At 42.3% G+C, this 24,516-nt stretch overlaps 1 protein-coding gene across 4 annotated transcripts in view; it reads right to left on the reverse strand.

The window, feature by feature from the left end:
- LOC147449946 (28 kDa inner dynein arm light chain, axonemal-like) overlaps positions 1–24,113 on the reverse strand; it is a 51,695-nt gene extending 27,582 nt beyond the window's left edge. For 2 of the 4 annotated variants that reach the window (XM_086522744.1, XM_086522743.1), the window contains exons 1-5: positions 23,987–24,113; positions 23,717–23,827; positions 22,862–22,944; positions 22,662–22,743; positions 22,470–22,550 (exon numbers count right to left, since the gene is read on the reverse strand). In XM_086522744.1, coding sequence (XP_086378870.1) covers positions 22,470–22,550; positions 22,662–22,743; positions 22,862–22,944; positions 23,717–23,827 — 357 coding nt within the window. In that variant the 5' untranslated portion in view covers positions 23,987–24,113. The remainder of the gene's footprint in view (positions 1–22,469; positions 22,551–22,661; positions 22,744–22,861; positions 22,945–23,716; positions 23,828–23,986) is intronic. The other 2 variants (XM_086522746.1, XM_086522745.1) reach the window with 2 other exon arrangements.
- Between the last annotated feature and the right edge of the window lie 403 nt (positions 24,114–24,516).

Here is a 24,516-nt window from a genome sequence, read left to right on the forward strand (position 1 = left end):
TTCCACGGGTAGAAGACCTATTTGATAAGCTACAAGGATCGACCTACTTCAGTAGGATTGACCTAAAAAGTGGCTATCATCAAATAAGGATAATTGATCAAGACATTGTAAAGACCGCATTTCGTACTACATTTGGTCTTTACGAATACATTGTCATGCCTTTTGGCTTGACTAATGCACCAGCCACATTTAACCGCTTGATGGAGAAGCTGTTCAGACCTCATCGAACCTTCACTGGAGTGTTCTTCGATGATATTATCATCTACTCTAATTCATTAGAGGAACACAAGCAACACCTCCAGGTAATATTTCAAGTTTTAAGAGAGAATAAACTTTATGTTAATCGAAAGAAAAGTGAATTTTTCTTGCAAGAGATTCAATATTTAGGTCACATTATCTCTCAAGATGGAATCCAAATGGATCCATCCAAGTTAGAGGTAATAAAAGAATGGCCTAAACCAAGGAATCTTCATGAACTAAGAAGCTTTATAGGTATGTGTGCATACTATAGACGCTTCATAGAAAAGTTCTCACAAATTGCGGGACCATTACATGACCTAACAAAGAAAAATGTTAGGTATACGTGGTCTGCTAAGGAGAACAATGCTTTCGAAAAGCTTTAAAAAAAGCTTATCTCTCAACCTGTACTTACACTACCGGATCTCTCAAAACCATTTGAGGTCCAATGTGATGCTTGTGGTGATTGCCTTGGGGCTGTTCTGCTCCAAGAAGGGCACGCCATAGGCTATGAGAGTCGAAGGCTCGACCCTGTTGAGCAAGCTCTAGGCATATACGAAAAAGAACTCCTTGCAGTTCTACATGCCTTAGACTCATGGAAGCACTATTTATTGGGGACTCCTTTCATTCTGCGAACGGATCACCAAAGTCTTAAGTACTTCATGACGCAGACCAAGCTCTCCGACAAACAAATGAGGTGGGCAAATTTCCTTTCGCAATTTCATTTTCATATTGCTCACATTGCTGGCAAGCATAATCAAGTAGCCGATGCACTCTCAAGATGACCGAGAGTGAATGCGGTTTCCATAGCAACTCACAATGATCTATCTTTAATGATAGATGAGTATGCTATTGATCCCGATTTTAGAGATGTGATTTCAGCCCTTGCATTAGGGAAGAAAGAAGAACCATTTACTTTACAAGATGGTTATCTTCTCTATGGCAATAGACTATGCGTTACTAATTCACTACGTGAGAAAGTAATGTATGAATCTCATGCTCCCCCATATGCGGGGCATAGAGGGATTCAGTCTACCCTAAAGGGAATTGAAACATATTTCTATTGGCCTACCATGAAAGTGAACATACATGAGTATGTTTCCAAATGTGTGGTATGTCAAAAGACAAAATTTGATAGAGGGAAGCAACTTGGATTGCTTCAACCCTTGCCAATCCCTAATTCACCGTGGGAGAGCATATCCATGGATTTTATCTTTGGATTGCCTAAGTCTATCCATGGGAATACGGGAATATGGACGATAGTAGACAGGTTCAGTAAACAAGCTCATTTTATACCTGTCAAAAAGACTATCAAAGCCCATCAAATGGCAACCCTCTTCATTTCACAAATTTTCAAGTACCATGGCTTGCCAATGTCCATAGTGTCGGATAGAGATCCTAGAATGACCAGTAATTTCTGGAAGGGTCTCTTTGAGAATTTAGGAACAAGGCTAAACTTCTCTTCGGCCTATCATCCACAAACTGATGGCCAAAGTGAAATAGCTAACCTAACTATTCTCGATCTACTAAAAGCCTATGTAACGGAAGTAGATCAAAGATCCCAATGGGAGAAGTACTTACCCTTAGTAGAGTATGCTTACAATAACACTGTACATACTTCTACAGGAAAAGCACCTTTCGAGGTAATTGAGGGAAGATCAAAAAGTCCCTTGCTACTTAAGGTACATGGGAAGATCTTCGCTGCAGATGAGTATAGCCGAGACCTACAAGAATCTTTCGAAAAGATTAAGGATGCTATCTCTATCTCACAGCAAAGGCAAAAGGCTGCTGCTGACAAGCACAGAAGAGCCCAAGCCTTTAAAGAAAACGATTGGGTCTTGTTAAAGTTTCCCAAGGCTCGATTAAGGCACACGACGGGCAAGAATCCTACGGGCCACCAAAAGTACTATGCTAAACTAGCAAAAAGGTACTATGGTCCCTTCCAGATTCTTAGGCCAATCAATGAGATGGCCTATCAACTTAAGTTGCCCAATCATTGGCTCATACACAATGCTTTTCATGTGAGCCTCTTAAAGCCTTACAAAGGAGAGCCACCTCAAGAACCAACTATTGAAGACCCACCGGAGATCGAGGACCACGAGGAGGTGCTGCAGCCCGAGTCCATTCTCCGACATGAAGACAAGGTATTAAGAGGCGGTAAGACTATCAGACGATATCTTATTAAGTTTAAGAATTATCCTTTTGAAGATGCTAGATGGATGCAAGGCATACAATTAAAGGATAACCTAAACCTTGTCAATGCTTACAATGCTTCCCAAGAGTAAGCAAATGTACAAAATGTTAAAAATGAACAAAAATTTTTGTCTTATAAGACTCCCTTTTTCTCTATTTGTGCACAAAAATGAAGTAGTATGCATGCTTAGATCAAGTTTGCGGAGACGACGTCTCCCAAACACCAAGTAGAGCTTGTCACTCTACTATGGAAGACTGATAGGACTAATGTGCAGACATGCTTGCGGCAGCCTCAGGCTCTCAAGCGCCAAATGGACTAGTCATCCATTATGGAATGATGTCGTAGGGTAACATAGGGATCCTCTACCCGCTAAGAAAAGGACTAATACATATGCTTTATCTTCTCTACACCATAGTCGAGGACGACTATGATTTCAAGAGAGAGGTAATGTCATAATAATCAATATCTAATTCTCCTAAATGATTTTCTCATATTAAACTGATCATTTAATGTGGGGAAGTGCCAAGGGAGAAAAAGCTAGAATATTGGTTAAGTTAGCAGACCGGCCACAGTAGGGATCCAAAGGAGGGAAAATAGGGATCCAAAGGGGGGGCCATCTGCAAAAGAGCCATGTGAAACAATGGGCCAAAAAGACCCTAAGGTTCAACCCATTAAGACTTCCAAAATGCTAAGGTTCCAAAATTCAAAGGTTGTGTCCAAAGGTCAACCCTAGGGAAAATTGGATGCTTAGTGTGTGCCCTAAAAGTCTTTGCATATCCCTACATGGGAGGGGGCGAGCCCCAAAGCTAGGGGATGAGAGAGAAAGCCACACACACACACACAGGCTCCCTTTACACAAAGGGAATGAGGGACACATGTCAGCTCCCTAGGCCAGATGCCCACAAGGTGTGCCCAATTCCTATTGGAAGACCCTTGAAGTGGACCAATGAGAATTAAGCTAGAGTAAATCTAGTCTAATTAATTTAAAAACATTTAATAAAAGAAACCAATAAGAATTAAGTGTCCTAGAAGACTATTGGGCAGTCTCCCAAGGGGTCCAATGAGCATTCAGGAGCCCCATGGCTTGCCTGATTCCTATTGGCCAGGAGGCAAAGGGGTCCAATGAGAGTTTAGTTTAATTATTTAATTATCTAAAGCTCTCACAAAAGGGGAAAGGGGGACACATGTCAGAAGGCTATCACTTATGCTGCTTAATCCCTATTGGCTTGACCTGGGGAGGTCCAATGAGGCAAAAGCCAGACTAACTTAGCAGCTAGGGCTCGCCCAAGAGAGAGAGGGGGCTGATTTTTGCTTGGCATTGACACTCACACTCTCACACTTGACCATGTGTGAAGGGAAAAATACTCTATCTCCTCCCAAGCTTTAATGGAGAGCTCATCACCTACTCCAAGCTTGTGAGATAGAAGCCTACATCAACACTCTCTTGGCATGTGGATGCAAATCCAACCAAGAGCCAAACTTCAATGCATGCTCATCTTCTCTACCAAGCTAATTACTAAGCTAAGCTATGCTAATATGAGTGATTATGTGAGGAGATGTACTTCTTTCTCGTAAGATACTTCTTTTTCCTCTCAATCTACTCTCATACCCTGCTAGCTCTCACCATCTTCGAAGGTGTGTGAGGTCTTGGGTCTGAGAACGGGGATAATTCAAGTTGTGTTTGATTAAGTGTTTTGCTTGGTGTATGAAGCTTCCATCTTCATTGCACTAGCTAGTCTTGAAGGAACACAAAGAATTGTATTGTACAATGTCTCTCTTGATGGGAGAAACCATAATACAAAGCCTTTTGGAGGGGGGACCGGCTCCATGCAAATCCGGTCCTCAACTGTTGTCAATAGCTTAATTGCTCTCTCTTTTGAAAGTATTGTCGATGCTATCTAACTAGGTGTTATGCTTTTTGTTGCTCTCTCCACCCAAGCACTCTTGTAATTCTCATTAGGAATCTATTCTAATGAAATGCCCACTATGTTCATGCTAATTTCCGCTACAAATAAGATTTTAGGCCATTAAATGTTACACTTCTCCATGTCCCCCCATCCATCATTGCAGCCTGTCCTCCCGTGATGATCCAATGAAGGTCCCCAAATCTCAGCTCCATAAAGCAATGCAAAAGCCACCAAAGTGTCAAAGAGCCAGAGCTTCGTCTGAGGCTCCTGAAACTAAACCTGTGAACACATCCTTTCCAATCTACCCAATGCTACATGGGATCTGGTCAGTCTCGACTCTGCTGCCCTCCTCCAAGGTGGTACCAAACGTATTGTACGTGGCGTATATGTACGTACTATACGTTGTTCCGTACAAGAAAAATTTTTACGTACGTAAAAATACGTACTCTTGTAAAAAAACCGCAAAGTACTAAATTTTCTAGGAAATTTCCAATAAAAAAACAAGAGAGAAGCCAACAACTTATAGAGACATTCAAAGATATGTTTTACAAGACAACCATATACTGTGTAACTATTGCAAGAGATGTGGATTTTTATTTAAAATCAGCCTTCCCACACCCAAAAAACAAAACCAAAAAAAAAAAACCCGGCGTACGGATTGTTCCGTACGGTACGGATCTGTACATAACGTCCGTACGGTACGGAACGGATCAGTACGTACGTTTTGATCCAACCTTGCCCTCCTCAATAAAAATGCTGGCCCACTAAAAACCACTCCAAGGTAAGTGTAAGCATTTGTATACTCACTGTCTCTTGGCCGTATGTGAATGCGGGCGTTGACCTCCTAATCCATTGTGGGGTGGTTAAATATCATGACCTTAGTTTTACCAAGGTTGACGGACAAACCACTTTCCTGGGCAAACCTATGCAAAGCATCCAAGTGACGTTGCATCCCCTCCAGAGAGTCGAAGATCAACACAATATCATCAGCATATAACAATAGTGGAATCCATGTCCCTGCGAGCTGTGCACCTCTTGTAGACATGTAGTAGTGTTAGTGTGTATACGCGCTTCACCAGGGGCACTTTTCTCCCACTGGGTTTTTCCCCCTGGACATCTGGTGTGAAAGGACACCTTATCTCTTAGGGTTTCATATAAGCTTTGTAGCTCTGAGTTTGTATACACATACTATTATTCCAATACAGAGAGAGAGACTACAGAGATCTCGTACACAAGCTCTGTGTCTTCTCCGTCTCCATCTTCTTCCTACTCTGAGTTGCTGTCTTCCTTCTGTTTCCTGTTTCATCATCTTCAACAATTGGTATCAGAGCAAGGTGATTTCCAGAGCCTCTACTTGCGTTTTCGCGTCCGCGCGCGCAATCGCAGTTTTCAGGCAGTTTTCGGAAAATTTGTTCGTGGGAGCATCCTCGACGTTCCGGGAGTATTCTGACCAGGCGACCTGGAGTTTTACCCCCCTTTCGAAGCCGTTCGAGCCCTCAGAATTTCGTTCTGAGCAGCGTAGCAGAAGTTACTTTTTCGAGGCGTTTAGATCAAGAGGGTGTGCTTTTTGACAGATTTTCTTCAGGTAAACAGTTCTTTTGGGAAGCAGCTTGTCTTAGCTTTGTGCTGAGATTTTGTGTAGAGTTTTGCTTGCATTGGAGAGGAGATTTGTGAATCTCTTGGAGGTTCTTTTGCTCTCTTGTGTGCATCTACAATATGGCTCAATCTACGGAGAAAGAGATTTTTGGTGCGTTTACATCCGAAGACAAATTGGATGGTACCAACTATTCTCTTTGGTCTTTTATGGCCAAAAATGTTTTGGTTGGTAAAGGATTGTGGGATTACGTATCTGGAGATGAAGTTCGTCCAGGTAGCATTGCACCTGCCTCGCCTGGTCGTGGTGCAGCTGTTGGTGCAGGACCCTCACAAGTCACTCCAGAGCAAAAGAGATGGGATACTAAAGATGCACAGGCTATGGCTGTGATTGCCTTAACCATAAAGAGGACAATCACACCACATATCAGATCTTGCAGAACTTCTGAGGATGCTTGGAACACTCTGCAAGCTATGTTTGGAGGAAGAAACGCTGCCAGAATAGAGTTTTTGAAGAAACAACTTGACAAAATACAGATGGACGAAGGTGACGATATTGTCGAGCATCTTACAAAAATCAGGGATCTTAAAGAGCAATTGCTTAGCATTGATGAAGTGATTCCAGAGAAGGACTTGGTTTCCAAAACACTCAATTCACTACCACCATCTTATTTGACTTTTCAGACTTCTTTGACTCTGTCTTTGCGAGCTAATCCTGACCCTCTTCATTTTGAAGAGTTAGTGGCTTTGCTATTGCAGGAGGATCAATCACGTAAGAACAAGTCTTTACAGGTGGATGGTATGGATCATGCTCTTGTTGTACAGAACAAAAACAGGGGTAAAGAGAGTGCTCATTACTCCAAGTCTAGTGCAGGACAATCTTCAGAGAAGTCTAAAGGTGATTCCGACAAGTCCAAGAAGAAAGGTAAATGTCACTACTGCAAGAAACCTGGTCACTACATTAGTGAGTGTAAAAAGCGAATTGCTAAAGAAAAGAAGAAAGAGTCAAGTTTGGTTGTTTCAGCTTCTGGTGATTCTTCTACAGCTAAAGAAGAGTCTGCAAACTTTGTGCAGGATTCTTATGCTTTTGTAGTATGTTCAAATTTTTCTGCTTACAGTGTTGACAAGACACAAATGATTTGGTACTTTGATAGTGGTACATCCAGGCATATTACTTCAAGGAAGGATTTGTTTTGTTCATTGGATGCAGCTCCAGCAGGAAAGAAGGTGACATGTGCAAATAATGCTTCTTATCCAATCAAAGGCGTTGGTAAGATTTTGATTACCATTTCAGATGGTTCAAATTTATGCTTGCCAGATGTCTTATATGTTCCAGGGATCAAGAAGAATTTGTTGTCTGTATCCTCTCTTGCAAAAAATGGTCTTCGGGTCATTTTTGAGGATGACAGATGTGTTGTACGAGATCGAGAGAATGGTTATTCTCTTATCACTACAGGTACGCTGGAAAATGGACTATTTGTGCTAGATCGTTATGAAAAGCAGATTCAGGTATGTATTGCAGAAACAAAGACTCAGGCCATGCAGGATGCTGAGTTGTGGCATGCTAGATTTGGGCATGTTAGTTATGGCAGTTTGATGACTTTACAACGTCATAATATGGTGCATGATTTGTCTTTATTGGAGATGCCACCAAGACATGTATGTGAAGGTTGCGTTCTTGGAAAGATGCACAGATTTGCATTTTCGCAGGATGGTTCAGTTAGAGCGACACGAAAGTTGCAACTTGTACACAGTGATGTATGTGGTCCTATGAGGACGCCATCTATAGGAAACAGCCTTTATTTTGTGACCTTCATTGATGACTTTTCCAGGTTTTGTTGACACACGACATTCCACAAGTGGCAATTGTCGTGTGTCAAAATCACCAGCCCAATCTGAATCGCTGTAACCAAGAAGCTGCATAGAACTGTGCTTTCCATACATATTGGTATCAGAGCAAGGTGATTTCCAGAGCCTCTACTTGCGTTTTCGCGTCCGCGCGCGCAATCGCAGTTTTCAGGCAGTTTTCGGAAAATTTGTTCGTGGGAGCATCCTCGACGTTCCGGGAGTATTCTGATCAGGCGACCTGGGGTTTTACCCCCCTTTCGAAGCCGTTCGAGCCCTCAGAATTTTGTTCTGAGCAGCGTAGCAGAAGTTACTTTTCGGAGGCGTTTAGATCAAGAGGGTGTGCTTTTTGACAGATTTTCTTCAGGTAAACAGTTCTTTTGGGAAGCAGCTTGTCTTAGCTTTGTGCTGAGATTTTGTGTAGAGTTTTGCTTGGATTGGAGAGGAGTTGTGAATCTCTTGGAGGTTCTTTTGCTCTCTTGTGTGCATCTACAGTATGGCTCAATCTACGGAGAAAGAGATTTTTGGTGCGTTTACATCCGAAGACAAATTGGATGGTACCAACTATTCTCTTTGGTCTTTTATGGCCAAAAATGTTTTGGTTGGTAAAGGATTGTGGGATTATGTATCTGGAGATGAAGTTCGTCCAGGTAGCATTGCACCTGCCACGCCTGGTCGTGGTGCAGCTTTTGGTGCAGGACCCTCACAAGTCACTCCAGAGCAAAAGAGATGGGATACTAAAGATGCACAGGCTATGGCTGTGATTGCCTTAACCATAAAGAGGACAATCACACCACATATCAGATCTTGCAGAACTTCTGAGGATGCTTGGAACACTCTGCAAGCTATGTTTGGAGGAAGAAATGCTGCCAGAATAGAGTTTTTGAAGAAACAACTTGACAAAATACAGATGGACGAAAGTGACGATATTGTCGAGCATCTTACAAAAATCAGGGATCTTAAAGAGCAATTGCTTAGCATTGATGAAGTGATTCCAGAGAAGGACTTGGTTTCCAAAACACTCAATTCACTACCACCATCTTATTTGACTTTTCAGACTTCTTTGACTCTGTCTTTGCGAGCTAATCCTGACCCTCTTCATTTTGAAGAGTTAGTGGCATTGCTATTGCAGGAGGATCAATCACGTAAGAACAAGTCTTTACAGGTGGATGGTATGGATCATGCTCTTGTTGTACAGAACAAAAACAGGGGTAAAGAGAGTGCTCATCACTCCAAGTCTGGTGCAGGACAGTCTTCAGAGAAGTCTAAAGGTGATTCAGACAAGTCCAAGAAGAAAGGTAAATGTCACTACTGCAAGAAACCTGGTCACTACATTAGTGAGTGTAAAAAGCGAATTGCTAAAGAAAAGAAGAAAGAGTCAAGTTTGGTTGTTTCAGCTTCTGGTGATTCTTCTACAGCTAAAGAAGAGTCTGCAAACTTTGTGCAGGATTCTTATGCTTTTGTAGTATGTTCAAATTTTTCTGCTTACAGTGTTGACAAGACACAAATGATTTGGTACTTTGATAGTGGTGCATCCAGGCATATTACTTCAAGGAAGGATTTGTTTTGTTCATTGGATGCAGCTCCAGCAGGAAAGAAGGTGACATGTGCAAATAATGCTTCTTATCCAATTAAAGGCGTTGGTAAGATTTTGATTACCATTTCAGATGGTTCAGATTTATGCTTGCCAGATGTCTTATATGTTCCAGGGATCAAGAAGAATTTGTTGTCTGTATCCTCTCTTGCAAAAAATGGTCTTCGGGTCATTTTTGAGGATGACAGATGTGCTGTACGAGATCGAGAGAATGGTTATTCTCTTATCACTACAGGTACGCTGGAAAATGGACTATTTGTGCTAGATCATTATGAAAAGCAGATTCACGTATGTATTGCAGAAACAAAGACTCAGGCCATGCAGGATGCTGAGTTGTGGCATGCTAGATTTGGGCATGTTAGTTATGGCAGTTTGATGACTTTACAACGTCATAATATGGTGCATGATTTGTCTTTATTGGAAATGCCACCAAGACATGTATGTGAAGGTTGCGTTCTTGGAAAGATGCACAGATTTGCATTTTCGCAGGATGGTTCAGTTAGAGCGACACGAAAGTTGCAACTTGTACACAGTGATGTATGTGGTCCTATGAGGACGCCATCTTTGGGAAACAGCCTTTATTTTGTGACCTTCATTGATGACTATTCCAGGTTTTGTTGGGTGTATCCACTCAAAGCAAAGTCAGATGTGTTTGCAGTTTTTCAACATTATGTCGCCATGGTTGAAAATGAAACAGGTTGCAAAGTACAGACTCTTCGTACCGATCGAGGAGGTGAATACATGTCAGGTGCATTTAAGGATTTTTTGGGAAAGAAAGGCATTAAACACCAATGCACTATGCCATACACACCACAACAGAATGGTGTTGCAGAAAGGAAGAACAGGTCTTTAATGGAGACGGCTAGATGTATGCTCAAGGCTAAGAGTTTGCCTCATAAACTATGGATGGAGGCAATTGCTTGTGCAGCACATGTTTTGAACAGGTGTCCTACTCGTGCCTTGAAGACCATTACTGCATATGAAGCTTGGTATGACAAAAAACCTTCAGTCAATTATCTTCGTGTTTTTGGTTGTCTTGCTTATGCTCACATCCCTCAGCAGTTACGTGGGAAGCTTGATGATAAGGCAATCAAATGTATATTTGTGGGGTACAGTAGTGGAAGTAAAGGTTATAGACTTTACAATCCTGCTACAAACAAGATTTTTGAAAGTCGTGATGTAATTTTTGCAGAAACTACTGCTCAACCTATGGTTGCTTTTGATGTACCTCATATGCAGACACATGATGTATTTGAAGGTTTGCTTCCTTCTTTTGTGGAAAATCAAGATTCACAACAGGTTGATAATCTTGATCAATCTTTTGATCAGCATGTGACACCTCATGATGTAGAGAAAATTGTGCGTGAAGAGCAAGAAGTTCTCAGGGAAGAAAGAACCTTGCCTAAATGGGTTCAGAAAACTTTGCAGGATAGCAAGTTGGATGCACCGTTGCCACGGAAAACACGTGCTGGTACTACTTTTGGCAGAGAGCAAGTAGATTTGGCTTGCTTTAGCACTCTTTGTGATGCAGATGAGCCTGATTCATTTGAACAAGCTTTAGAGTGTGTTCAGTGGAAAGATGCTATGCAACAAGAAATTGATTCTATTCATAAGAATCATACATGGGATCTAGTGGACTTGCCTACAGGTAAAAAGCCTATTGGTACAAAGTGGGTTTTTAAGGTAAAAAGGAAACAAGATGGTACTGTTGACAGGTACAAAGCAAGGCTTGTGGCAAAAGGCTATGCGCAACAGAAAGGCATAGATTATGATGAAACCTTTGCTCCTACTTCTCGTGCGTCCACAGTTAGATCACTAGTTGCAATTGCTGCTCATCATGGTTGGAAAGTGCATCAGTTGGATATCAAAACTGCTTTTTTGAATGGTGATTTGCAGGAAGAAGTTTATGTAAGTCAACCAAGTGGTTTTGTTGTAAAAGGTCAAGAGCAAAAGGTATGTAGATTGCGTAAAGCTTTGTATGGTCTCAAACAGGCTCCAAGAGCATGGTATGAGAAGATACATACTTATTTGATTGGCCAGGGATTTCAGAATAGTCCAGCAGAAAGTACTTTGTATGTCAAAAAGAGAGATGGAGTTCTCATTATGCTAACACTTTATGTGGATGATATGCTTCTTACAGGCAATAGTGCAGATGAAATTGAAGCGTTTAAAGATGCTTTGAGAAAAACCTTTGAGATGTCTGATCTTGGTTTGCTACATTATTACTTGGGTATTCAGTTTGTGCAATCAGAGGATGGCATATACATGTTGCAGGCAAAATATTTGCATAAAATTTTGGACAAGTTTGGTATGCAAAATTGTAAGCCAATCTCTACACCCGTAGAAACTGGATCAAAGTTGAGCATGCATGATGCTGGAGAAACTTTTGATGTACATACTTATGCAGCAGCGGTTGGTTGCTTGATATATTTGGCAGGCAACACTCGTCCAGACATTCAATTTGGGGTTTCACAAGCAAGCAGATTTATGCACAGCCCAGGTATGCATCATTGGCAGGCTGTGAAGCGCATACTTCGTTACCTTTCAGGTACCCCTAATCTTGCCATGTTCTTTCCAAGGGGGGATATGTATGGAAAGCACAGTTCTATGCAGCTTCTTGGTTACAGCGATTCAGATTGGGCTGGTGATTTTGACACACGACATTCCACAAGTGGCAATTGTTTTTTCTTGGGAAATGCATGTATATCTTGGCTAAGCAAGAAGCAACCCACAGTGGCTACATCAACTTGTGAAGCTGAGTACAGGGCAGCTTTCACGGCAACAGTTGATTGTGTATGGATACGCAGGTTATTGGCAGATCTTTGTGAGTGTCAACAGGCACCCACTACCATTTTCACTGACAGTCAGAGTGCTATTGCAGTTGCAAGGAATCCAGTATTTCATGCAAGAACAAAGCACATAGAGGTTCACTACCACTATGTCAGGGAAAGGCTACATGCAGGGGAGATCACACTAACTTACTGTCCTACACAGGATAACATTGCAGATCTATTTACGAAGGCGTTATCACGAGAAAAGTTTGAAGCTTTCCGAAAAGCTTTGGGCTTACTCTCATACACATGATGATCTGCTACCTTGTACGGATTCACACTATCACTACAGGGGGGATTTGTAGACATGTAGTAGTGTTAGTGTGTATACGCGCTTCACCAGGGGCACTTTTCTCCCACTGGGTTTTTCCCCTTGGACATCTGGTGTGAAAGGACACCTTATCTCTTAGGGTTTCATATAAGCTTTGTAGCTCTGAGTTTGTATACACAATTATTACTTGTATCAAACTGTTGAAGATGATGAAACAGGAAACAGAAGGAAGACAGCAACTCAGAGTAGGAAGAAGATGGAGAAGGAGAAGACACAGAGCTTGTGTACGAGATCTCTGTAGTCTCTCTCTCTCTGTATTGGAATAATAATTGTCACTTGTGGAATGTCGTGTGTCAAAATCACCAGCCCAATCTGAATCGCTGTAACCAAGAAGTTGCATAGAACTGTGCTTTCCATACATATCCCCCCTTGGAAAGAACATGGCAAGATTAGGGGTACCTGAAAGGTAACGAAGTATGCGCTTCACAGCCTGCCAATGATGCATACCTGGGCTGTGCATAAATCTGCTTGCTTGTTAAACCCCAAATTGAATGTCTGGACGAGTGTTGCCTGCCAAATATATCAAGCAACCAACCGCTGCTGCATAAGTATGTACATCAAAAGTTTCTCCAGCATCATGCATGCTCAACTTTGATCCAGTTTCTACGGGTGTAGAGATTGGCTTACAATTTTGCATACCAAACTTGTCCAAAATTTTATGCAAATATTTTGCCTGCAACATGTATATGCCATCCTCTGATTGCACAAACTGAATACCCAAGTAATAATGTAGCAAACCAAGATCAGACATCTCAAAGGTTTTTCTCAAAGCATCTTTAAACGCTTCAATTTCATCTGCAGTATTGCCTGTAAGAAGCATATCATCCACATAAAGTGTTAGCATAATGAGAACTCCATCTCTCTTTTTGACATACAAAGTACTTTCTGTTGGACTATTCTGAAATCCCTGGCCAATCAAATAAGTATGTATCTTCTCATACCATGCTCTTGGAGCCTGTTTGAGACCATACAAAGCTTTACGCAATCTACATACCTTTTGCTCTTGACCTTTTACAACAAAACCACTTGGTTGAATTACATACACTTCTTCCTGCAAATCACCATTCAAAAAAGCAGTCTTGATATCCAACTGATGCACTTTCCGACCATGATGAGCAGCAATTGCAACTAGTGATCTAACTGTGGACGCACGAGAAGTAGGAGCAAAGGTTTCATCATAATCTATGCCTTTCTGTTGCGCATAGCCTTTTGCCACAAGCCTTGCTTTGTACCTGTCAACAGTACCATCTTGTTTCCTTTTTACCTTAAAAACCCACTTTGTACCAATAGGCTTTTTACCTGTAGGCAAGTCCACTAGATCCCATGTATGATTCTTATGAATAGAATCAATTTCTTGTTGCATAGCATCTTTCCACTGAACACACTCTAAAGCTTGTTCAAATGAATCAGGCTCATCTGCATCACAAAGAGTGCTAAAGCAAGCCAAATCTACTTGCTCTCTGCCAAAAGTAGTACCAGCACGTGTTTTCCGTGGCAACGGTGCATCCAACTTGCTATCCTGCAAAGTTTTCTGAACCCATTTAGGCAAGGTTCTTTCTTCCCTGAGAACTTCTTGCTCTTCACGCACAATTTTCTCTACATCATGAGGTGTCACATGCTGATCAAAAGATTGATCAAGATTATCAACCTGTTGTGAATCTTGATTTTCCACAAAAGAAGGAAGCAAACCTTCAAATACATCATGTGTCTGCATATGAGGTACATCAAAAGCAACCATAGGTTGAGCAGTAGTTTCTGCAAAAATTACATCACGACTTTCAAAAATCTTGTTTGTAGCAGGATTGTAAAGTCTATAACCTTTACTTCCACTACTGTACCCCACAAATATACATTTGATTGCCTTATCATCAAGCTTCCCACGTAACTGCTGAGGGATGTGAGCATAAGCAAGACAACCAAAAACACGAAGATAATTGACTGAAGGTTTTTTGTCATACCAAGCTTCATATGCAGTAATGGTCTTCAAGGCACGAGTAGGACACCTGTTCAAAACATGTGCTGCACAAGCAACTGCCTCCATCCATAGCTTATGAGGCAAACTCTTAGCCTTGAGCATACATCTAGCTGTCTCCATTAAAGACCTGTTCTTCCTTTCTGCAACACCATTCTGTTGTGGTGTGTATGGCATAGTGCATTGGTGTTTAATGCCTTTCTTTCCCAAAAAATCCTTAAATGCACCTGACATGTATTCACCTCCTCGATCGGTACGAAGAGTCTGTACTTTGCAACCTGTTTCATTTTCAACCATGGCGACATAATGTTGAAAAACTGCAAACACATCTGACTTTGCTTTGAGTGGATACACCCAACAAAACCTGGAAAAGTCATCAATGAAGGTCACAAAATAAAGGTTGTTTCCTATAGATGGCGTCCTCATAGGACCACATACATCACTGTGTACAAGCTGCAACTTTCGTGTCGCTCTAACTGAACCATCCTGCGAAAATGCAAATCTGTGCATCTTTCCAAGAACGCAACCTTCACATACATGTCTTGGTGGCATCTCCAATAAGGACAAATCATGCACCATATTATGACGTTGTAAAGTCATCAAACTGCCATAACTAACATGCCCAAATCTAGCATGCCACAACTCAGCATCCTGCATGGCCTGAGTCTTTGTTTCTGCAATACATACCTGAATCTGCTTTTCATAACGATCTAGCACAAATAGTCCATTTTCCAGCGTACCTGTAGTGATAAGAGAATAACCATTCTCTCGATCTCGTACAACACATCTGTCATCCTCAAAAATGACCCGAAGACCATTTTTTGCAAGAGAGGATACAGACAACAAATTCTTCTTGATCCCTGGAACATATAAGACATCTGGCAAGCATAAATCTGAACCATCTGAAATGGTAATCAAAATCTTACCAACGCCTTTGATTGGATAAGAAGCATTATTTGCACATGTCACCTTCTTTCCTGCTGGAGTTGCATCCAATGAACAAAACAAATCCTTCCTTGAAGTAATATGCCTGGATGCACCACTATCAAAGTACCAAATCATTTGTGTCTTGTCAACACTGTAAGCAGAAAAATTTGAACATACTACAAAAGCATAAGAATCCTGCACAAAGTTTGCAGACTCTTCTTTAGCTGTAGAAGAATCACCAGAAGCTGAAACAACCAAACTTGACTCTTTCTTCTTTTCTTTAGCAATTCGCTTTTTACACTCACTAATGTAGTGACCAGGTTTCTTGCAGTAGTGACATTTACCTTTCTTCTTGGACTTGTCGGAATCACCTTTAGACTTCTCTGAAGATTGTCCTGCACTAGACTTGGAGTGATGAGCACTCTCTTTACCCCTGTTTTTGTTCTGTACAACAAGAGCATGATCCATACCATCCACCTGTAAAGACTTGTTCTTACGTGATTGATCCTCCTGCAATAGCAAAGCCACTAACTCTTCAAAATGAAGAGGGTCAGGATTAGCTCGCAAAGACAGAGTCAAAGAAGTCTGAAAAGTCAAATAAGATGGTGGTAGTGAATTGAGTGTTTTGGAAACCAAGTCCTTCTCTGGAATCACTTCATCAATGCTAAGCAATTGCTCTTTAAGATCCCTGATTTTTGTAAGATGCTCGACAATATCGTCACCTTCGTCCATCTGTATTTTGTCAAGTTGTTTCTTCAAAAACTCTATTCTGGCAGCGTTTCTTCCTCCAAACATAGCTTGCAGAGTGTTCCAAGCATGCTCAGAAGTTCTGCAAGATCTGATATGTGGTGTGATTGTCCTCTTTATGGTTAAGGCAATCACAGCCATAGCCTGTGCATCTTTAGTATCCCATCTCTTTTGCTCTGGAGTGACTTGTGAGGGTCCTGCACCAAAAGCTGCACCACGACCAGGCGTGGCAGGTGCAATGCTACCTGGACGAACTTCATCTCCAGATACGTAATCCCACAATCCTTTACCAACCAAAACATTTTTGGCCATAAAAGACCAAAGAGAATAGTTGGTACCATCCAATTTGTCTTCGGATGTAAACGCACCAAAAATCTCTTTCTCCGTAGATTGAGCCATACTGTAGATGCACACAAGAGAGCAAAAGAACCTCCAAGAGATTCACAAATCTCTTCTCCAATCCAAGCAAAACTCTACACAAAATCTCAGCACAAAGCTAAGACAAGCTGCTTCCCAAAAGAACTGTTTACCTGAAGAAAATCTGTCAGAAAGCACACCCTCTTGATCTAAACGCCTCGGAAAAGTAACTTCTGCTACGCTGCTCAGAACGAAATTCTGAGGGCTCGAACGGCTTCGAAAGGGGGGTAAAACCCCAGGTCGCCTCATCAGAATACTCCCGGAACGTCGAGGATGCTCCCACGAACAAATTTTCCGAAAACTGCCTGAAAACTGCGATTGCGCGCGCGGACGCGAAAACGCAAGTAGAGGCTCTGGAAATCACCTTGCTCTGATACCAATTGTTGAAGATGATGAAACAGGAAACAGAAGGAAGACAGCAACTCAGAGTAGGAAGAAGATGGAGAAGGAGAAGACACAGAGCTTGTGTACGAGATCTCTGTAGTCTCTCTCTCTCTGTATTGGAATAATAATTGTCACTTGTGGAATGTCGTGTGTCAAAATCACCAGCCCAATCTGAATCGCTGTAACCAAGAAGTTGCATAGAACTGTGCTTTCCATACATATTGGTATCAGATGAGCCTGATGCAGATGAGCCTGTTGAAGATGAGCCTGATTCATTTGAACAAGCTTTAGAGTGTGTTCAGTGGAAAGATGCTATGCAGCAAGAAATTGATTCTATTCATAAGAATCATACATGGGATCTAGTGGACTTGCCTACAGGTAAAAAGCCTATTGGTACAAAGTGGGTTTTTAAGGTAAAAAGGAAACAAGATGGTACTGTTGACAGGTACAAAGCAAGGCTTGTGGCAAAAGGCTATGCGCAACAGAAAGGCATAGATTATGATGAAACCTTTGCTCCTACTTCTCGTGCGTCCACAGTTAGATCACTAGTTGCAATTGCTGCTCATCATGGTTGGAAAGTGCATCAGTTGGATATCAAAACTGCTTTTTTGAATGGTGATTTGCAGGAAGAAGTTTATGTAAGTCAACCAAGTGGTTTTGTTGTAAAAGGTCAAGAGCAAAAGGTATGTAGATTGCGTAAAGCTTTGTATGGTCTCAAACAGGCTCCAAGAGCATGGTATGAGAAGATACATACTTATTTGATTGGCCAGGGATTTCAGAATAGTCCAACAGAAAGTACTTTGTATGTCAAAAAGAGAGATGGAGTTCTCATTATGCTAACACTTTATGTGGATGATATGCTTCTTACAGGCAATACTGCAGATGAAATTGAAGCGTTTAAAGATGCTTTGAGAAAAACCTTTGAGATGTCTGATCTTGGTTTGCTACATTATTACTTGGGTATTCAGTTTGTGCAATCAGAGGATGGCATATACATGTTGCAGGCAAAATATTTGCATAAAATTTTGGACAAGTTTGGTATGCAAAATTGTAAGCCAATCTCTACACCCGTAGAAACTGGATCAAAGTTGAGCATGCATGATGCTGGAGAACCTTTTGATGTACATACTTATGCAGCAGCGGTTGGTTGCTTGATATATTTGGCAGGCAACACTCGTCCAGACATTCAATTTGGGGTTTCACAAGCAAGCAGATTTATGCACAGCCCAGGTATGCATCATTGGCAGGCTGTGAAGCGCATACTTCGTTACCTTTCAGGTACCCCTAATCTTGCCATGTTCTTTCCAAGGGGGGATATGTATGGAAAGCACAGTTCTATGCAGCTTCTTGGTTACAGCGATTCAGATTGGGCTGGTGATTTTGACACACGACATTCCACAAGTGGCAATTGTTTTTTCTTGGGAAATGCATGTATATCTTGGCTAAGCAAGAAGCAACCCACAGTGGCTACATCAACTTGTGAAGCTGAGTACAGGGCAGCTTTCACGGCAACAGTTGATTGTGTATGGATACGCAGGTTATTGGCAGATCTTTGTGAGTGTCAACAGGCACCCACTACCATTTTCACTGACAGTCAGAGTGCTATTGCAGTTGCAAGGAATCCAGTATTTCATGCAAGAACAAAGCACATAGAGGTTCACTACCACTATGTCAGGGAAAGGCTACATGCAGGGGAGATCACACTAACTTACTGTCCTACACAGGATAACATTGCAGATCTATTTACGAAGGCATTATCACGAGAAAAGTTTGAAGCTTTCCGAAAAGCTTTGGGCTTACTCTCATACACATGATGATCTGCTACCTTGTACGGATTCACACTATCACTACAGGGGGGATTTGTAGACATGTAGTAGTGTTAGTGTGTATACGCGCTTCACCAGGGGCACTTTTCTCCCACTGGGTTTTTCCCCCTGGACATCTGGTGTGAAAGGACACCTTATCTCTTAGGGTTTCATATAAGCTTTGTAGCTCTGAGTTTGTATACACATACTATTATTCCAATACAGAGAGAGAGACTACAGAGATCTCGTACACAAGCTCTGTGTCTTCTCCGTCTCCATCTTCTTCCTACTCTGAGTTGCTGTCTTCCTTCTGTTTCCTGTTTCATCATCTTCAACACCTCTATCACCATCTCTCTCAATGTAGTCAGAAACCTCATCCACATACATATCAAATAGAGTAGGAGAGAGCGGGCAGTCCTGCTTCACCCCAATAGTTGAGTGAACCCGTGTGGATAGACCCTCTGAGGTGCGTACATGCCCCACTACTGACCTGTATAATGCCATGACCCCCCAAATGAGCTATGTGGGTACTCCCGTTTGCTGTAATCTGCGCATCAATCTAGCTCTGGGCACTGTGTCAAATGCTTTGCAGAAATCCACAAAGCTACTATAGATCTGTCTCCCACGTGATCTGCCCTCCTCAATGATGGCTCTGAGTGTCAAGATATGGTCAAGAGTAGAAAAACCCCTCCTGAACCCTGCTTGCCCAGCTGCGCGTATCCCCTCCTTCTCTACCCATCTACTCAGTTGTTGCTCAAGAATAGATGCGTACAACCGTGCCAATGTGTGTCCAATCATGATAGTGCGATAATTCCCAAGCTCCGTCGGGTCTCCCGACTTGAAGATAGGTACAATAGTAGATAGGCTCCAAGTATTAGGCAAGCCCTCACACATGGCACGGTTAAACATAACTGCCAGAAGCTCTACTAGTAGATCTCTGGCATGCGTGAAATGCTCAGCTACTAAGCCATCATGATCATACGCTCTCCCAGTCCTCATCCTGTCAATGGCCTTCCTCACCATCTCAGCGGTGAAAAAAGCACATGTATGTGGGCATGGATCGGGGGGGTCAAGAAGGGGGGGCTACTCAGGAACTGTGTACAGAGATGATGCATATTGGCCCCAGGCCTCTGTAGAGAGAGAGAGAGAGACGATACGACACCAGATGGGGTCCCAAACCCCCTCCAAGGGCCCCCCTCTCTAATAGAGAGTTAATTGCTTTAGATTGCACAAAGTCCGGTACAATGGTTCTAAATGTTGTGATGTTTGACGACGATGATGGTGTCGACGACGATGACAACAACAATGTCGAAGCTAATGGGCTGAAATCTGAAAATTCTTTTGATGCTTGTGGCTGAAATCTGAAATCGATGTGGATGCTCATGGAGACTTGCAATGTAGCCAAGGCTACGGGGCTGATCTGCTACTGCCGATGCCGACAATGGCTGAAAACTGAAAAACGCTGGCTGTTCTGATAGCTGAAACTGAAAACGCTACTGCTCCACTGCAATGGGAATCTGCTGGCGAAGAGGGAGAGACTCAGTGCTGGTGAGCTGATGCAAAGGTGCAAAAACGCTGCTGGCTGATCTGAAAAACGCTGGTGCAAGCTTGCACAAACGCTGGTCCTGTGGGGTACTGCTGAGAAGGGGCACTACTGATGGGAATTGCTGCTTCTACTGCCTCTTTTGCCTTCTACTGGCGCCCAAGGCCTACTTATATAGGTGCAACAACCTGGGTCGAGCAGGCTTCTGAATGCCCCCACGATTTGGGTAGTTGAAAAGTCACTTATTTAATAAATGTCTGCAAGGGGTGGTTCACGCGCGGTTTGGGGAAAACTGAATTCATGCGGTGAGAATGCTTATGCCAGGTGTTAAGTGCTGATGATAATGCTAATGGGTTGTGCAATCAGAGGGTATGCAGCTACTCTAAGTGCCTGGACATGCACTTCCTGCATACATACAGTGACAGAGGATTTTCGTGAATATGACCACGCGGATCTTGGCATTGAGAGAGCCTCAAAGGATAGATGTAAGTGCACAACGTATGGCAAATATCTTCTACGGATGGGAGCTATGCATGGATTATCCATACTCGATGATATAGATAGATTGCCACTTTCACGAGAAATTACGTGCTACACACATCGGAACGGTTTGAGCACAGTGGGCTACGTACTTGCTCAGTTTGCGCTTGTCCCACGTATTCGAGAGCTCTCCATTTCACCAAGACTTGTTGGGGCTGCTATAAATCATGCATACTATCTTTCTCGCTAAATTGTCGCTATTGTGTACAGCCTATGGCTAGGCAACCTAATTACTCTTATCCCAGCAAGCTTAGGTTGCTAGTAGAGATGAATCCCCATGTACCTTTGACAGAGCTTACACATCAGCTTACAAATGCTCTTCATGCAGCTACAAATACTGCCTTTCCCCATTCTCGTGGTACTTGGAGAAAGGGTAAGGACACTAGACCTCATAATAGCTGGTATGATGATGAGTGCCAATGGTACAATAGTTAGGAGGGATCGTAGGCCAAAGCTCACATTTCCAACAACCCTCCCCTTGGGGTTTTGACTATGACAACTTAAGACAACACAAGATAAACCACCACAATCTAAGAACAAATCCAATGGTGGAGACAAGATAACATCTCTAATCCAAGAGACAACTGTAACACCTCCAATCCAAAAGAAAAGAAACAAACCTCCAATCCAGGAGAAAGAACCTCCCCTCAAGCAACATAGCCATGGTAGGAACCAAGCTCTCCCAGCCTATCCCAGAAATGACACTACTATGCAAGAGAGAGAAAAAGTCTTCAGAGAATGTCAGTGTCTGAATGCACAGAGTACACATAATTCCTCCTCAACCGCATGAGCTGAAGCTTTGCTTTTGCTGCTACTAGCCTTGTTCTGTTAAGTGACATTTGGAACGAGAATGCCCCTTCCTCCCACAGTGAGTACATGACTTGGTAACAAAACAAACCTTGGCTATGTGCTCTGTTCACCCACATTTGAAGCAAGTTTTATTTCATGATGAAGATGCATGACTACACACTGTAAATTCATTGCGCAGCTAGGAGAATTCTTGCTACGACTCGGAGATTGGCATGGATCACTTTTCTAGGGATAGAGTCTATGGCTGCTAGGCAAATGATGTGCCCAAGTGCAACTCTGATCTATATCAGAAATCCTAACCCTAACATCTATCCCAAAGACTTTGGTGGAACAAGACATACGTTGTTCACAGCTTCACAGCCATTGAAAGCTGGCCACAGGCCAAATAGAGGCAGAAGTTTGAAGAATGCAGCGCATGAGAAGCCAAAACACAAATAGTAGAGGGTCAGCCTGTTTGAACAGTGACACTAGAAGAGCGAAGTACAACAGGGGTTCCAAGTTGCTTTGTAAAATCTTGATGTGATGATCAAACTATATACATACATATTGTACATGTATGCCATCAGAAAGGTCTAAACTTACAGACTGATAGAAACAATTGCAAAAACAAACATCAAGCAACACATAGACACCTATTAAAATAAGAAGATTCAAAATGGATAGAAAACAGGATTGCAAAGTAAGAGAAGATGTATAAATGCAGGCAAGAAATTACAAACTATTGAATTTTCCCAAAGAATTGCAAAGTTAGAATGTTGACTCGCAATCTTTTGGTCAGCCAACTGAGTTCACCTGAGCATAAAGTTCCTCCCTAATAGGGCATATGCCTGTCTCTCGAGCCTGCCTACGCTGCAACTCTTGGTCCAATTTCTCCTGGAAATCACATGTTCCATCTCTTGCAACTAAATTTTTCTTTTTAATTGAGTTAAAAAGAAGTACAATCAAACGATATACACAAAGCTTTTAATACTGCAACTTGCTTGCCTGCAGATTGACTACGTCCAGCCTGGTAGCCGGAGCACTTGAGACATGCTGGATGTATTTGACGCCCTTATCGCTCCATATCCTGCCATTTGCACAGAAACTTCAGCAACAATTGACAAAGCATGTTTTGGCAACCATCTTCGTTCCTCTAGGGTTAAGTATTACAAGTTCTTAATTCTCGTTATTAGAAGAGTGCATGCCTAGGAGGAAGAAGGGAATCAAGGACATCCTCAGTTTGCAAAACACTTGGCCTTTGTTGTTCTACTTGAGAAGGCCTCTTTCCCTGTCAGTTAAACAACCATGACAAGCGATACAACACTAAAAACTCACAACAATTTGCTACTCAAAAGCACCACATGATGAAAAATTCACAAACACCATCCTACATTTTGGTGACTCATAGTGTGGATCATGCAGGGTACTAACATGCCTCATATGTATAAATATATAATCTTGCATTATGCATGCAATTGCAATTTTTAATCATTATCATACATTGAAACCAAACAGTGTGATCAAAGCCTCTCTCCAATTTATCTGAAGTTGTCTATCCAAAATATAAATGGACATATGTCATTGTCTTGCATACAGTGCAGCATAATTTTCACTCTAACCATCGGTGACCAGCATGTGTAAACTAGAAGCATGGCATCAAGTTGAATCCAAGCACAATGTTGAGGCACTACGAGAGACTGGTAGCATTCTTGCATGTATGTTTACAGCTATATGCAAACAGGAACATCCCACCTTCACCTTCACAAAAGTGATCAAGCTACAGAGGGACTTACTGACAACACATCAGCTCCATCAGGCATTGTATCCACTGATTACTAGAACGTCATGCCATAGTTCCTGGACATTTACTCCACTGTTCTAGCAGCTAAAGTCTTCCCCACCATGCTGGATGACCGGCCCCAGCAACTAAGATTTCGCCCTTACTGCGTTGGCACAGGGCCTCCCCCCCCCCCAACCCACCCACCCACCCATCCATCCAATTTGACATTCTTATCCATCATGCATTTCAAGAAACAAGAGGAAGATGGAACAAAACTTACTGTCTTCTTGTCTTTTGGGGAGTCTTTTGCGGTAACAACTGATGCATTGTTATATTTCACTAGAGATGGCCACGGCTCTGTTGAGACCTGTTCATTCTCGGTTTCTCCCATCTGTTGTCAATAATGAACTCTCTCTCTCTCTCTCTCTCTCTCTCTCTCTCTCTCTCTCTGTGTGTGTGTGTGTGTGTGTGTGTGTGTGTGAGAGAGAGAGAGAGAGAGAGAGAGAGAGAAAGAAAGCGTGCGCGCAGGTGTGTGTGGAGAGAGAGGTACCTTGTTTCAGGAAGGTTGCCTTGCAGTCTGCTGGACGAAAACAGGCGCAGAGAGCGAGATTTCGTTCGTTGCTAGCATCATTTTTTCAAAAAAACGTGACTTTCATGCAATGTTGCATGAGTGAAAACCCTTCAAAGTTTCAAATAAGTTGAATCGGAGGGTCTTCACTTGTGCCACATGGCATTTGGCATTGAGCGCTCAAAATTTAACAGGATGGGCCTCCACACGAAGGGGGTTAATCGTAAAAGCGACGTTGAATTGATTGATTGGACTTCTCCACTCTCACACACACACGTGCGAGGCAGTTTGAATATTGAGTTTTTTGCAATTGCACCTGTAGGCTGTAGTTAGTGGAGAGGGGAGGGGTTCACTCAGAACAGTTACCCCCTCCCGTGTGGGGTTACCCTATGCAAGAGCTTATCGACTTTCGTTGTCTTGTGCAAATTTTGCAATCAATGCAAGCTCAGAAGAAACCTTGAGTGGGGAGTTCATCGAGCATTGGTTGTACTCCGAAATTATATGAAGGGTAA

This window comes from Adiantum capillus-veneris, chromosome 10 (genome assembly GCF_014529385.1).
Source record: "Adiantum capillus-veneris isolate H3 chromosome 10, ASM1452938v2, whole genome shotgun sequence".
NCBI classification, from domain to species: Eukaryota; Viridiplantae; Streptophyta; class Polypodiopsida; order Polypodiales; family Pteridaceae; genus Adiantum; species Adiantum capillus-veneris.